An 11,247-nucleotide genomic window follows, 5' to 3' on the forward strand; every position below is an offset into this window, starting at 1 on the left:
GGATAAATTATCAGGAATCTGCTAAATAACAGCAGGGACGGTAATAGTTATTTACAGTGAAAAGCTATCTACACGAAAATTCATGTATCACACATATACCATTAAAATGTTCTTTATTTTATTTCTTATTTTTACTATAGTAGCAATTCCATGAATTCTTTACAACTTAAACATAGTCATCCGCATCTGTTATGCCGTCAATATCAATTTTCACAGCTTTATCTTTTGATCTCCAAGCAGGTTTTCGCGTCTTGATAGGAGGAGGCTCTGGGGTAGGCTTTTTGGCTGGCTTTCCTCCGACTGAAGGCGCTCTGCGAGCTTGGGATGAATCGATTTCTGGGCTTATTCGTGTAGTAGCCATTCGAGAGCCTGGGACACTTCTGGAATCCCCTTTCATTCGTTTCAGCTCTGATTCCCTGCGTCTGTTTGGCTTGGCTTCCAGTGCACCACGGGCGACAGCTAGACTTGCTGTGCCCATTACCTTCGCCTTTGGAGCAGAAGATGGTTGCGATGATGTGGACTTGTTTATTTTGGAAGTACCAGAAGTACTGCTTGCTACTCGACTGATCAGCCCACTTTCATCGAGTGTCTTTGTTTGGGCAGAACTCTTACTTATCTCAGGCTCATCTTCCTCAGATTGTTTTATTTTCTGATCTGGCGTTCGTTTAGATTTTTGTAGATCTTCTGAAGGCACAGTATCCGACGCTATTTTAGTGGATTCTCTGAAAGTCATTTGGGTGGTAGGTTTACTTTCAATTTCGTCGTCAAATGCCATATTCAGCGTGATTTCGTCTATCAGCTCATGATCAAAATCATCGAGCTCGAACGGATTCTCGTCTGAAAATTTGTCTGTAAATCGGACGCGATCGCCGTACATTTCCACTGCTATGTTTTTAGTTTTTGTAGACTTCCACTTTGGAACAAAGCCTGCCTTGAATTCATAGTTAATAATTGGCGTGGATACTCTCTCAGGTCTCTTGCCGGCTGGTATCGGAGATACGGGCGGAGATGCAGGAGGGGAGTCCATTTTGTATCGCTTTTGTTGTGTTCGAGACTGTCTAGACTTATTTTCACTGTCTTCATCCCACGTGTTGCCAAAGATCTCGGCTATCTCATCGTCCAGAGTCAATTCAACACTTGTAACATTTCGCGTAACATCTTTATTGATTATTTCTTCGTCGTTATCATTTTCATCAAACACAGGATTGACAATTCCTTGTTTCCCCTTTTCGGTTTTCCACCGAGGACCATTCTCCTTCTTGGCAGGCGGAGGGGCTTTGGACTTGGTCCCCGTCACTTTTGACAGCAGTGCTTTTTTGTATTTCTCCGATTTCCACTTTGGGAGCTTCCCTTCCATTGCAACAGCCTTTCTCAACTCGTCTAAGCTCAAAACCACGATACCCCTTTTACGACGTTTGGATTTTTTGAAGTTTGGTGGTGGTTTTTTCAAGCAGTACGTTTCAATAAAGGAGCCTACAAGGTATACAACAGCGGCCCCGCCGTATATAAACAGAGTCAAAGGGACCATCAGGTAAATGGCTAAGTTGTCGTCTGTGTTGTAAAAATCAACAATCATGTTCCAGAATTCAATAAAACCCATTGCAGCCGCTCCTTCTGAAGAAGACGATGCCATGCTTGAATTTGACGAATTGTCAAAAGTTTGATTTAAAGATATAACAACAGTTAAGTCTGTACTGGACAAGGGTGCGGTGGAGGTTGTTGTCGTTGGAGTGGTCGTAGTTGGCGTTGTCGTAGTCGTTACTGTGGTTGTCGTAGTTGTGGGTGGTGTTGTTGTAATCACCTGTGTCGTTGTTTCGTTCCCGTCAGTCATGTTATAGTTTCCTACCGTTGTGGTCGTATTCCAATCTGTATTATTGTTAAAAGCTGTGGTCGTATTGTCCGGCATGGCTGTTGTTGAATTGTCCAGCATACCCGTTGTTGAATTGTCTGGCATAGCTGTTGTGGCATTGTCTGGCATTGGTGTGGTGCCGTCGAACATCGTTGTTGAAGGGTCGTCCGTCGTGGTTTGACAGTCAACTCCTGAGAAAAGTGCAAAAAAGTTAGGATTTAGTATTTCTTGCATTATTCTTTCCCCTTTCTTCTTTGGTAAGGCTCACATGAAAATGCCTTTCTCTATCAGATCCCAATAGATGATACAGACTCTAGATAACGACTACGGGATACAAGCTATGTAAAGACCGATTTAATGTACATTGGTTCAGTTAATTTCCATTTGTGCCACATCCTTATAACCCCACTCGTGCGTCACATAGGCCTACATATACATTGGACAGAGCTAAATCTGTAGATGGATAATCTTCAGGTGTATGAGACTCACAAGTCTGATGGATGCCATAACGTTATTTTCAGGACCAAAAACAAAGTTGTATGTAAGACGATTTTAATCATAATTCAAATAAGCTTCTAAAAAGTAATCGAATGTTCCCATTTCTGTAACCGAGTTCATGAAATCGGTATCTGCCTCAACATATAAAAGTGTTTTATACACTTACTAGTATAATAACATTGGATTGAAATAGATTGTAAAAATTGTACTGCTTTTTCTTTTTGAAAATCCTATCCAACGTATATCAAGTAATGACATAAGAACTATCGATTAATGAAAAGGATAGCACTTACCTTTTTTGCATATCAAAATGAGAATCGACACCGTGAAAACTGTAAAAGATTTTACAGAGCACCAAGTTTTACGTTTAGTGGCAGTTCGGTTCTCTTTTCCCATTTTTCTAACAGAACTTATCCAACTGTTATTTGCAAAGCGTTAAAACTTAAGGTAGAATGGCTGTATATGCCAAATTATCTCCGTTTTTGGAAGTCTTTCCATGGTGTAAATGTCAAGCAAATTGCTGACAAGGTCCCAAAGGATACTGAAATGTCAGCAACGATTCGGTCCTTTTCTCTCTGTAAGGCCTTCTTGCCCTTCCTTTTCACGCTTAACGCTAATACATCAACAGATCGATTGGCTCAGTTTTTAAGGGTGGGTGATGTTTTCGTTGTCGTTTCTCTCCAAAATATTAACCTTCTCCCAAATCCCTATTTACATCTAGTTTCTTTCTCATCGTAGGTAAATAGGACTGGTTTGGAAAAGTTGTAGCAAAATATTCTCCTACTTTTCTATGAACTGCAACTACGTTCGGGACGCCAATATATTGCGATTTCCCTATTTGTTTAAAAGTTTGAAATTCAATGACTCTATCGGAAAAGAGCGTTATGACGTATATGAACCCATTGATTCAGACAATTGGTATCAAAGGTGAATTTTTGAGCATGGTTGTCGATTTATAGGCGTCCATTGAACTTAAGTCGTTGACAGGTTTGCCTTACTTCAGATATTGATCCTGTGCAGTCAGTAACTGAATCATAAATGGACATCGTTTTAAAATTTACATTGATTAATTTAAATTACCAAAAGTGAAAATTAAAAAAAAAGTAGACATTTTGGTCGGATAGGGCGGGGGGTGTAATTTGTGAAAAATCAATAAATATATCTCTATTCAATAACTACTTCATCATCATTCATATGTCCTAACGAAAAAAATTGATCGATCATGTGCTAAAAATCATAATAGCTAGTGTGGTTGCTGAACCATTTTGGCAAAAAAGAGACGCTTCGTGGAGCTCAATCTTTACAATTATAATTCAGGCATCTTGTATCAGGTGTACTCATAATAGCTTTTGTCATGTATATATTGAGTACGAATCGGTTGGCTTTCCTTCCCGGCACTGTGAACTCTTCACTGTTTTTGACAACATTATTGATCGTCGTCATAATACAGACATGGCAAGACGACACTGTTTAATTGCAAGGATACTAAATCATTTATGCCCTGGAATCGATATACTGTTTGCGAAGTCAATAGGAAGGCCAATTAAGTGAAGTCACCAAGCCTGCTTGGATAATTTCGAAGTTCAGCGTTTACCACTCCAGAAAACTATAAAGTGTTGATAATGATTTATTCACAAAAATAAGTGTTTACATATATGATTTTGACAATAAGTCCATTTATTTCACTTTCATATGTATAATTCGCACTTACTCGTCAAGGATAAAGAAACAGTGAAAAATTGACACAAATTTCACTTAAATTTTATCGCATAATGTTAATTCGCATAAATACCACCTCGTGAGCAAATGACTCATTTAAACTGAAAAAGATACTTTTTTGCCTTTTAACAGAACTACGTTTTAAAAAATACCAAGGAATATTTGAATATGCCCCAAGGTAAAATACTCCGCGATACAACTAAAAAAAGTAAGTCCAGAAATTTTGTCAATATTTCCATTTTACGGGAAAGGCTTAATCAAACATATTCGATATCACACCATCTGTTTCACTAACATGGACTACTGAATATTCATACATTCTTTTTTTCTTTTTTAATCAAGTTTGTATATTTGATAAATGTCGTATATTAATTGTTACCACAGGAAGGCAAATACATCACAGCACCAATTAAGTTACATCACAAGTACGTTTCTTCACATGGAAAGTGAGCATTGATATCGACAAAGTGTCTAATTTTTAGGGCCTGAAAAAAATGATAAAACATGCTTACAAGATATCATTGTCTATGAAAATAACTAACAAAAATTTTTCTATGTTAGATTTAAAAGATACATTCAATATAACCATTAGTTAAGACAAAGTATTCCATATACAAAATAGACTATTAACATGTCAACATGGATGAATGTCAACCGCATTTTCTCCGGTTACAGATTCTCCAATATTTTCAGATAAGAGGCTTGATTTCTCTCGTCAGACAAATGCTATTTTCTAAAACTCATTAAATGTACATAACGAAATTTGCTAAAATTGATATTTGGTCGATGTGCGCCCTTAAGAAGAAAAAAATTAAGATGCCACTTTTATCAGTTCAGAAAGCGTGGACGGAATATTCTTTAAGGCCTATAATTTAGATGTAATAAAATATTAAGCCATGTTTTGATCCCAAAGCAAGCATCAAGGCACCGGATTGCACATGGGCTAAAATCATCATTAGGCAGAGTCGTGAACCGAGTTCGCATCTTAATAAATTTACTACCTCCCCATTTTATTTAAGCTTCGCTCTCAGAACCTCTGCTTTTGGGTTTTTTGATATCGTCGAACCTCAGATCAAACCTATTGAGCATTTGCCACTGCTTCTTAGGTTTACTCTCGGGTTCTTCTTGCTGCATCTCTTTCTTGTCCTTTTCTTGCACGCGGATGGTCCGTGCGTTGCTCCCATTTGAAAGTCCCGATGCTCTTCCCCCAGCGGCGCTCTTTGCACGTGAACGCTTAGCTTCCATCCGCGTGAGCTGTGCTAGAGTCCACAGATCCATCTCCATCAGGGACTGCTTGGTATCCTTCGAACCCTTGTTAAATTCCTCCTCTGAAGGAGTTGGAGAGGTCATAGATAAAAAGGTTCTGGCGTAGGCCTTTGCGATGGAATTGGACCAACCCGGAGCGATCTTAGTTTGTTCTTCCTTGATCATATCTGGCGAGGGCGGGCTGGCGGTGTCCCCTCTCGCTATCCCCATCAGCCTCTCCCTTTCTATGGTCGCAGCGTGGTATTTTCGTAGGTATGCTTTCCGTTCCTCAGCAGTCATCATTTTCGGCTTTGCATCCTCTATCTTCTGTCGTTCTTCTACCTTTTTCTTTATCTCCTCCTCCTTCTTCGCTTTTTTAACCTGTCGTTCTACCTCTTTCTTCTGGACTATTTCTTCTTGTTTTTTGACCACTCGCTGAAATATATCCGGCTTTTTCTTCACTTTCCTCTTGGGTGGCGGAAGCCCGAGTTTCTTTGCTCGTCTGACTTTTATCTTAAAACCAGTAAGCTCAATAATTTGTCCAATAGCGTACAAAATCACAGCCCCGCCATAAACAAAAAGCATCATCGGCGCAACGAACCAGTACGCAAAATTTTGCCAAATGGCGTAAAATTCCACAACGGGACGAAACCACTCGAACCAATCCGGGAGGAATATTCGTCCGTCGCCTGCGGCCGTGTCATTGGTGGCCAGTGTCGCCAATGTGGTGGTCCAGCCCGTAAGGTTCAACATGACAGTCACGTCTTCCGTGGTGGCCATTTTGATTTTTTACAGTAACAGTCTGGACGAAGTTTTGAGAGGCGACAGATACTGCGACGAAGACAAAGAATCCCAAAAATAATCAACCGTCTGGAATGTAAATAGTTTTTACGTTAGAGAATGTGAATAGCGATTAAAGGTGAACTGTTGTACATTCAGGGTACTCAATATTAATTTAGATCAAATCAAATGTTAAGTACATTCCGACATTTGTTAAGTTCTTTTCTTCTAATTCTTCTCAATATCAATCTGAATAACCTACCTATATTTCTTTAGGTAATTAGACCGCACAAAACCATTATTAGGAACGTATTCTATGTCTCACCATAATACATGTAGTACTCTCATTGTTAGGATTTACTATACTGTCTTTTTCCCATGGTGTTGAAATCGCACCACCATATTTGACAATAATCTTCTAGTCTTACAAATTACTTTTACCTTTCTAAATTTGATCACACAATCGATGGCTGGGTCAGCGCCTTTGAAAGGTCCGATTTAGCTTCAATGTCAAACGATTGATTTCCAAATCTATGGCAATAATCGAACGAGAAGAAAGCCGCTGTTTTGTGCGGTTCAGGTGCGTTACCGTCTCAACCCCTCGCAGAATGGCTCAGTATCGTGCGCAGAGGACCGCTCACGACAGCAGGTATCGATTTTCTGCTTCCCGTGTTTCATGATCGATGGCAACACAAAGACTGTGCCGTGGGGAATTGAATAAACATAGTCCGGTCATCAATTTCCTTCGCATGAACCATTTACATACATTTATTTGTTGGATATGACTGTTTGTATATAGTGTGAGTTTGTTTCAGAGAATTCGTGGCAAGGAATTGATCGTAGTGTACGATCATTTTATTCGTAGAACCAAAGCTTCCATTCTGCAAACCCATTTGAAAAAAAAAAGAGCGTACCATGTTTCAAAGTATCAATGATACATAGTCTACTGTATATGCAAAAAATTCTAAAACCGTCGGGCAAAAACGATTATTTTGAAATTGGTTGTCTGGTGCTTGCGATCTTCTAAATGGTTTCAGCTGCATTTGGGTTCGGGTTCCCTGACAAATTATATCATTGAGTGGTTTTGCTTACTCTGTTTAATTTTACGATTGTGAATTATTTGCTAAGCATTATCCCCCTCTTCGCATTTTATCCTGCAGACAATATTGCCGGTTGAATTAACCGCGAAAACAGCCGTTGACAAACTTGGAAAATGTAATTCATACTAAGGATAATCGTATTATTATATCTGCTACTCAAGTGATAAAAATGACACGGGACAACTCACGAAGTTTCATAATTTATTAACTTTTTTCTCGTTGTTTATGAATATTCATCAGGCATTCATCAACCAGCATTTCAGAGTGGTTCTTTCTGGAGAAAACGTGGACCTTTTTACCCGCTTAATTGGCCCAACTTGAGAAACGGCATGGAACATAATAAACCAATCTTTGATTTAGAGCGGATCTTTCCCAACCAAAAAATCGGTTCTTTCAATCACCCCTGCCTTTACTCAACCGTATATGGGCCTGCTCAACAGCAAGTTTCATCGAATTTTTATGGTATGTATAAATGTGCGTCGACTGCACTTGCCTGACATGTGGTGAACGATATTCTTCTCCAATAATACTGCCTGCTATATATTATTTAGCGATACAAAAATAACAAAAATTACGTATTCTTATTGATACCTGCATACATTCAATTCAATCAGCCATTTACACAAAAATATAGTCTGTGAATAAGATGATCTGATTAATATACTTTTTGGACTAGATAAACAATTGTCAGAAATTTTCATCATATTTTTGAGTATTACAACTTCTTTTCCGCCTTCTTTACAAATTACGTATTGCTTGACATCAAAGACAATAAAAGCACGCGTGTAAACAATTCAAGAACTAAAAAGGATTCATCGGCAAAATCACTAATCACTGAAAACCACTATTATTTCCTTTTCTATAATGTCACTGGAAATTATGTACTATACAAATGACTCCTGAGGATTGTCGTCTGCTACATCAACAGCTATGTTTACCTCCCCTCCCTCTTCTTCTTTCACGGCAGCCTGTGGTACTAATTCTGCACCATCGGCTTGTTTTGGCTTTTTCTTTTTAACTTTTTTGACAACCTTTACAACCTTTTTCACCTTCTTTATTTTAGAGATTGCAGCGTCTGTAGATTCTGAGGCCGGGGCGTTTCCGCTGCTGTCACTGTTTTTAGAAATCAGAGGGGCTTTCTCATTTTCTTCATCCACTACTACAAAACTCGGAACTGCAAGCTCTTTAGATTCTTTTCCATTTTTGTCTGCTGAGCTCTGTTTCTCTTTTTCCGATAACTTGCTATTGTTGTCCGTTTTATTTTCAGCCGCACTAGTGACATTTAATGGCTTTTTATGTTGGGTCTGTTCTCGCTTTTTTATGACTGTGGGTTGGTCGTAGCATTGATCTGGCACTTGAATAGGCGATAACGCACTCCTTTCTCCCTCCTCCGGACACAACTCGCTTTCTTCACCAGCAATATCAGGTGCTCCAGATTTACTCTCAGCCTCAGCCTCAGCCTCAGCCTTTAGTTTATCACTTTCAATCCTTGCCTGCTCTGCGGCCTCTTTTTCTTTTTGCAAACGGAGCTCTACGGCTGCTAACTTTTCTGCGGGAATTTCGATCAATGTTCGTTTCATAAATTTCTTCTCTGACAAAGTACGTTGATGACGCGATGTTTCCATGCACCTTTCGGATATCTGTAGAGGGCTCTCGTTTTTGCTTGTATCGACGGCGCGGCTTGTACGTCGATCTTTGCCGGCGTCTGCAAACTCCTCTTTCTTGCGATTTTGATCTTTGTAATGTAGTTTGATGATCCACCTGTATCGGTTGTCCTTGGCTTTCCTCTGGCGACGGGACATCTTGTAGCACTTTTCCGGAACTATCAGAGAGCGCGCGTTGGCGGGTACGAAGTCATCCTCGGCCTTGGTTTCCTTGTTTCGGATTTGCTGAACAGCATTCTGTACGAGTGCAAAATAGTTAAACTGAAGTTGCCAGCGTTTCTCCAGATTATCCTCTTGTTGTTTTTGAATGTTCTTTGCCTCTTCTTCTTGTGCATTTTTCATCATTTCTTCCATGGCCTGTTTTTTCTCTTGTTCGTTACCAAGCATACGGATGCGACGCCACTTATCATTTGGATTTTCTTTTTTCCTCTGCTTCTCTTTATTTTTATTCACGTTGACCAGTGTGGCAAATGATGTAATTTTGTAGGATACAACAGGTTTGTCAGAAGACTCGTTGCCTGATGACGTGGTATTTGCTCTAGACATAAGTCCTCTCAGCCTGCTTCGCAATTCCCTCTGTTCTTCCGTGCCCTCTGGTTCTTTGCCATCTGCGGCATTTTTCGCGTCTTCTTCACCCTTTTGCGCGTGTTTAAATATTAAGGATTTAAATCTCCCACCTAATGCTGGCTTCTTTGAGGTAGAGAGATCTGTCTTCTCGGCGCCTGGGTCTACTTCAACTCCTTCTGCCACCTTGCTTTTTAACATCATGTTTTTCATGTTCTTCTTTTCTTTGTTTTCCGCTTTTTGTTTTTCGTTCTCCATCTTTTTGATTTCCTCGTCCACAATTTGTACATCTGCCAGACTTATTTTTCTGCTGACGTCGGTGTTGGTTGGTGAGGCGCCAGGCTCCGTATTGGCCAGGTCTTCAGGAACGGGGGAATGGAGGGCGTGGTAGGAGGTTGTATCAACGGGAGCATCACCTTTTTTGGGCTCTTTGTCGAGTTCCTCAAACTGTCTTATCAAAGCTTTCCTCTGTATGTCCAAGATCTGCTCTTCTGTTGGAGTTATGAAACCGACGTGGTACCGGCTGAGATAAGCTATGCGCTCATCCATGGTCATGCGGTAAGCTCGGTTGCCGTAAAGACGCTTCCATTCTGCCTTTTTCTCCTTTATCTTATTTTGTTTTCTTTCTTCTTTTTTCTGAATGTCCTTTTTAACTTTCAATTCCTTTGCTTTCTCGAAGATATTTTTGGACCTTTTCCACTTCATGGGTAAACCCATCTTCTTTCTTTTCCTATGAAAACAAAATGTGCAATATTAATAAAGATTGGAATCTTTTTCATTTCTATGTCTGAATTGAAATGAAAAATGTTCTTAGAAATTGTAAAACACTTCTTTGTAACTCCACATATTTTTTAAACTTCATATCGCACTAGGAATTACTGAATGTATTGGGAAAATAAAGAATATTTTCGACGACACGAATATTGCATACACAGCTTACCTATATATTTTACAGGTCCGAATGCAGTTCCCTATTCCGTAGATTAGCGGTGCCACTACGCATATCAGAATGAAGAAGGGTATTACTATGTAGTAATATATGTTCATTATGTTTTCAAACCAGAGTTTTAAAGGTCTGAAAAATTCCGCCACTGGGTCAACCGTTGGCGACGGGGTGGTCATTTCCGTGGTCAGGTTGTAGTCCAACGTAGAGTTGGTGACGTTGTATATAGCCGTGGTTGTCATGGTGAAGCGTCAAAAATGACTGGAAATGAAAGATATAAAATGAAAATACTTTTTTATATTCAAGTCACACGTGAATATATTTCCATGATATATGTGACAAAAGTGACTCCATTATTATGTTCAAAGATGGCTGCCTTTGCATGTGCATCGTTACCTTCAACAAGTAGGTAAAACTCCCGTTTTCCTTTGCTTATCGATTCATTGAAAAAGGGCACATCAGAACAAGATAAAACCAACCTTTTGCTATCTCTCAGGTATCCAAAGAATGGCTTTTGTCCCCTCTTATGCTATAATTTGCAAGTTGCTGAAAACTATCTGCATCATTTTATTTCAGTGTCAACACAGTTACCAACAAATCTGCTATTAATTCAGCCGGGTAGAAATTGATTTACGATATTGAACTTCTATATTTGCTGTGGACACTGAAGAAATCTGCATAATTTCTTTGTTTTGAATCCATAAGTAGAACAAGTGCTGAAAAGAATACTCGACTGTGTGATCAATAGTACGAACATGGTTGCAAAGTTTGGTCCCACAGTAACTTAGTCATCTGTGTACCATTTGAACAACATATCGACAGCTTAACTCCCGCCAGGAGGGGGGGGGGGGGGGGGGGGGGGGGGGGGGGGGGCGGGAGACCCCT

The 11,247-nt window shown here is 39.7% G+C and overlaps 3 protein-coding genes across 4 annotated transcripts; all 3 read right to left on the reverse strand.

The window, feature by feature from the left end:
• Positions 1-101: 101 nt before the first annotated feature.
• Positions 102-3,182, reverse strand: LOC106152555 (uncharacterized). Its single transcript, XM_013526170.2, has 2 exons — positions 2,641-3,182; positions 102-2,040 (listed from the first exon to the last, which is right to left on the reverse strand). Exons 1-2 carry the CDS (start codon positions 2,741-2,743, stop codon positions 167-169), a joined length of 1,977 nt encoding a protein of 658 aa, XP_013381624.2. The 5' UTR covers positions 2,744-3,182; the 3' UTR covers positions 102-166.
• Positions 3,183-3,958: 776 nt separating this feature from the next.
• On the reverse strand, positions 3,959-6,719 carry LOC106152554 (uncharacterized). 2 transcript variants are annotated; one of them, XM_013526167.2, is made up of 2 exons: positions 6,533-6,719; positions 3,959-6,181 (listed from the first exon to the last, which is right to left on the reverse strand). In XM_013526167.2, exon 2 carries the CDS (start codon positions 6,089-6,091, stop codon positions 5,081-5,083), a length of 1,011 nt encoding a protein of 336 aa, XP_013381621.1. In that variant the 5' UTR covers positions 6,092-6,181; positions 6,533-6,719; the 3' UTR covers positions 3,959-5,080. The 2 variants fall into 2 exon arrangements, with proteins under 2 accessions (XP_013381621.1, XP_013381623.1); XM_013526169.2 differs by lacking the exon at positions 6,533-6,719 and adding an exon at positions 6,354-6,505.
• A 660-nt stretch (positions 6,720-7,379) lies between these two features.
• LOC106152556 (uncharacterized) lies at positions 7,380-11,187 on the reverse strand. The gene is made up of 3 exons (XM_013526171.2): positions 10,842-11,187; positions 10,360-10,623; positions 7,380-10,149 (listed from the first exon to the last, which is right to left on the reverse strand). The coding sequence occupies exons 2-3, from the start codon at positions 10,602-10,604 to the stop codon at positions 8,076-8,078; spliced, it is 2,319 nt and encodes a 772-aa protein (XP_013381625.2). The 5' UTR covers positions 10,605-10,623; positions 10,842-11,187; the 3' UTR covers positions 7,380-8,075.
• Between the last annotated feature and the right edge of the window lie 60 nt (positions 11,188-11,247).

This window comes from Lingula anatina, chromosome 1 (assembly GCF_051362555.1).
Source record: "Lingula anatina isolate TDL-2025a chromosome 1, LinAna3.0, whole genome shotgun sequence".
NCBI lineage: Eukaryota > Metazoa > Brachiopoda > Lingulata > Lingulida > Lingulidae > Lingula > Lingula anatina.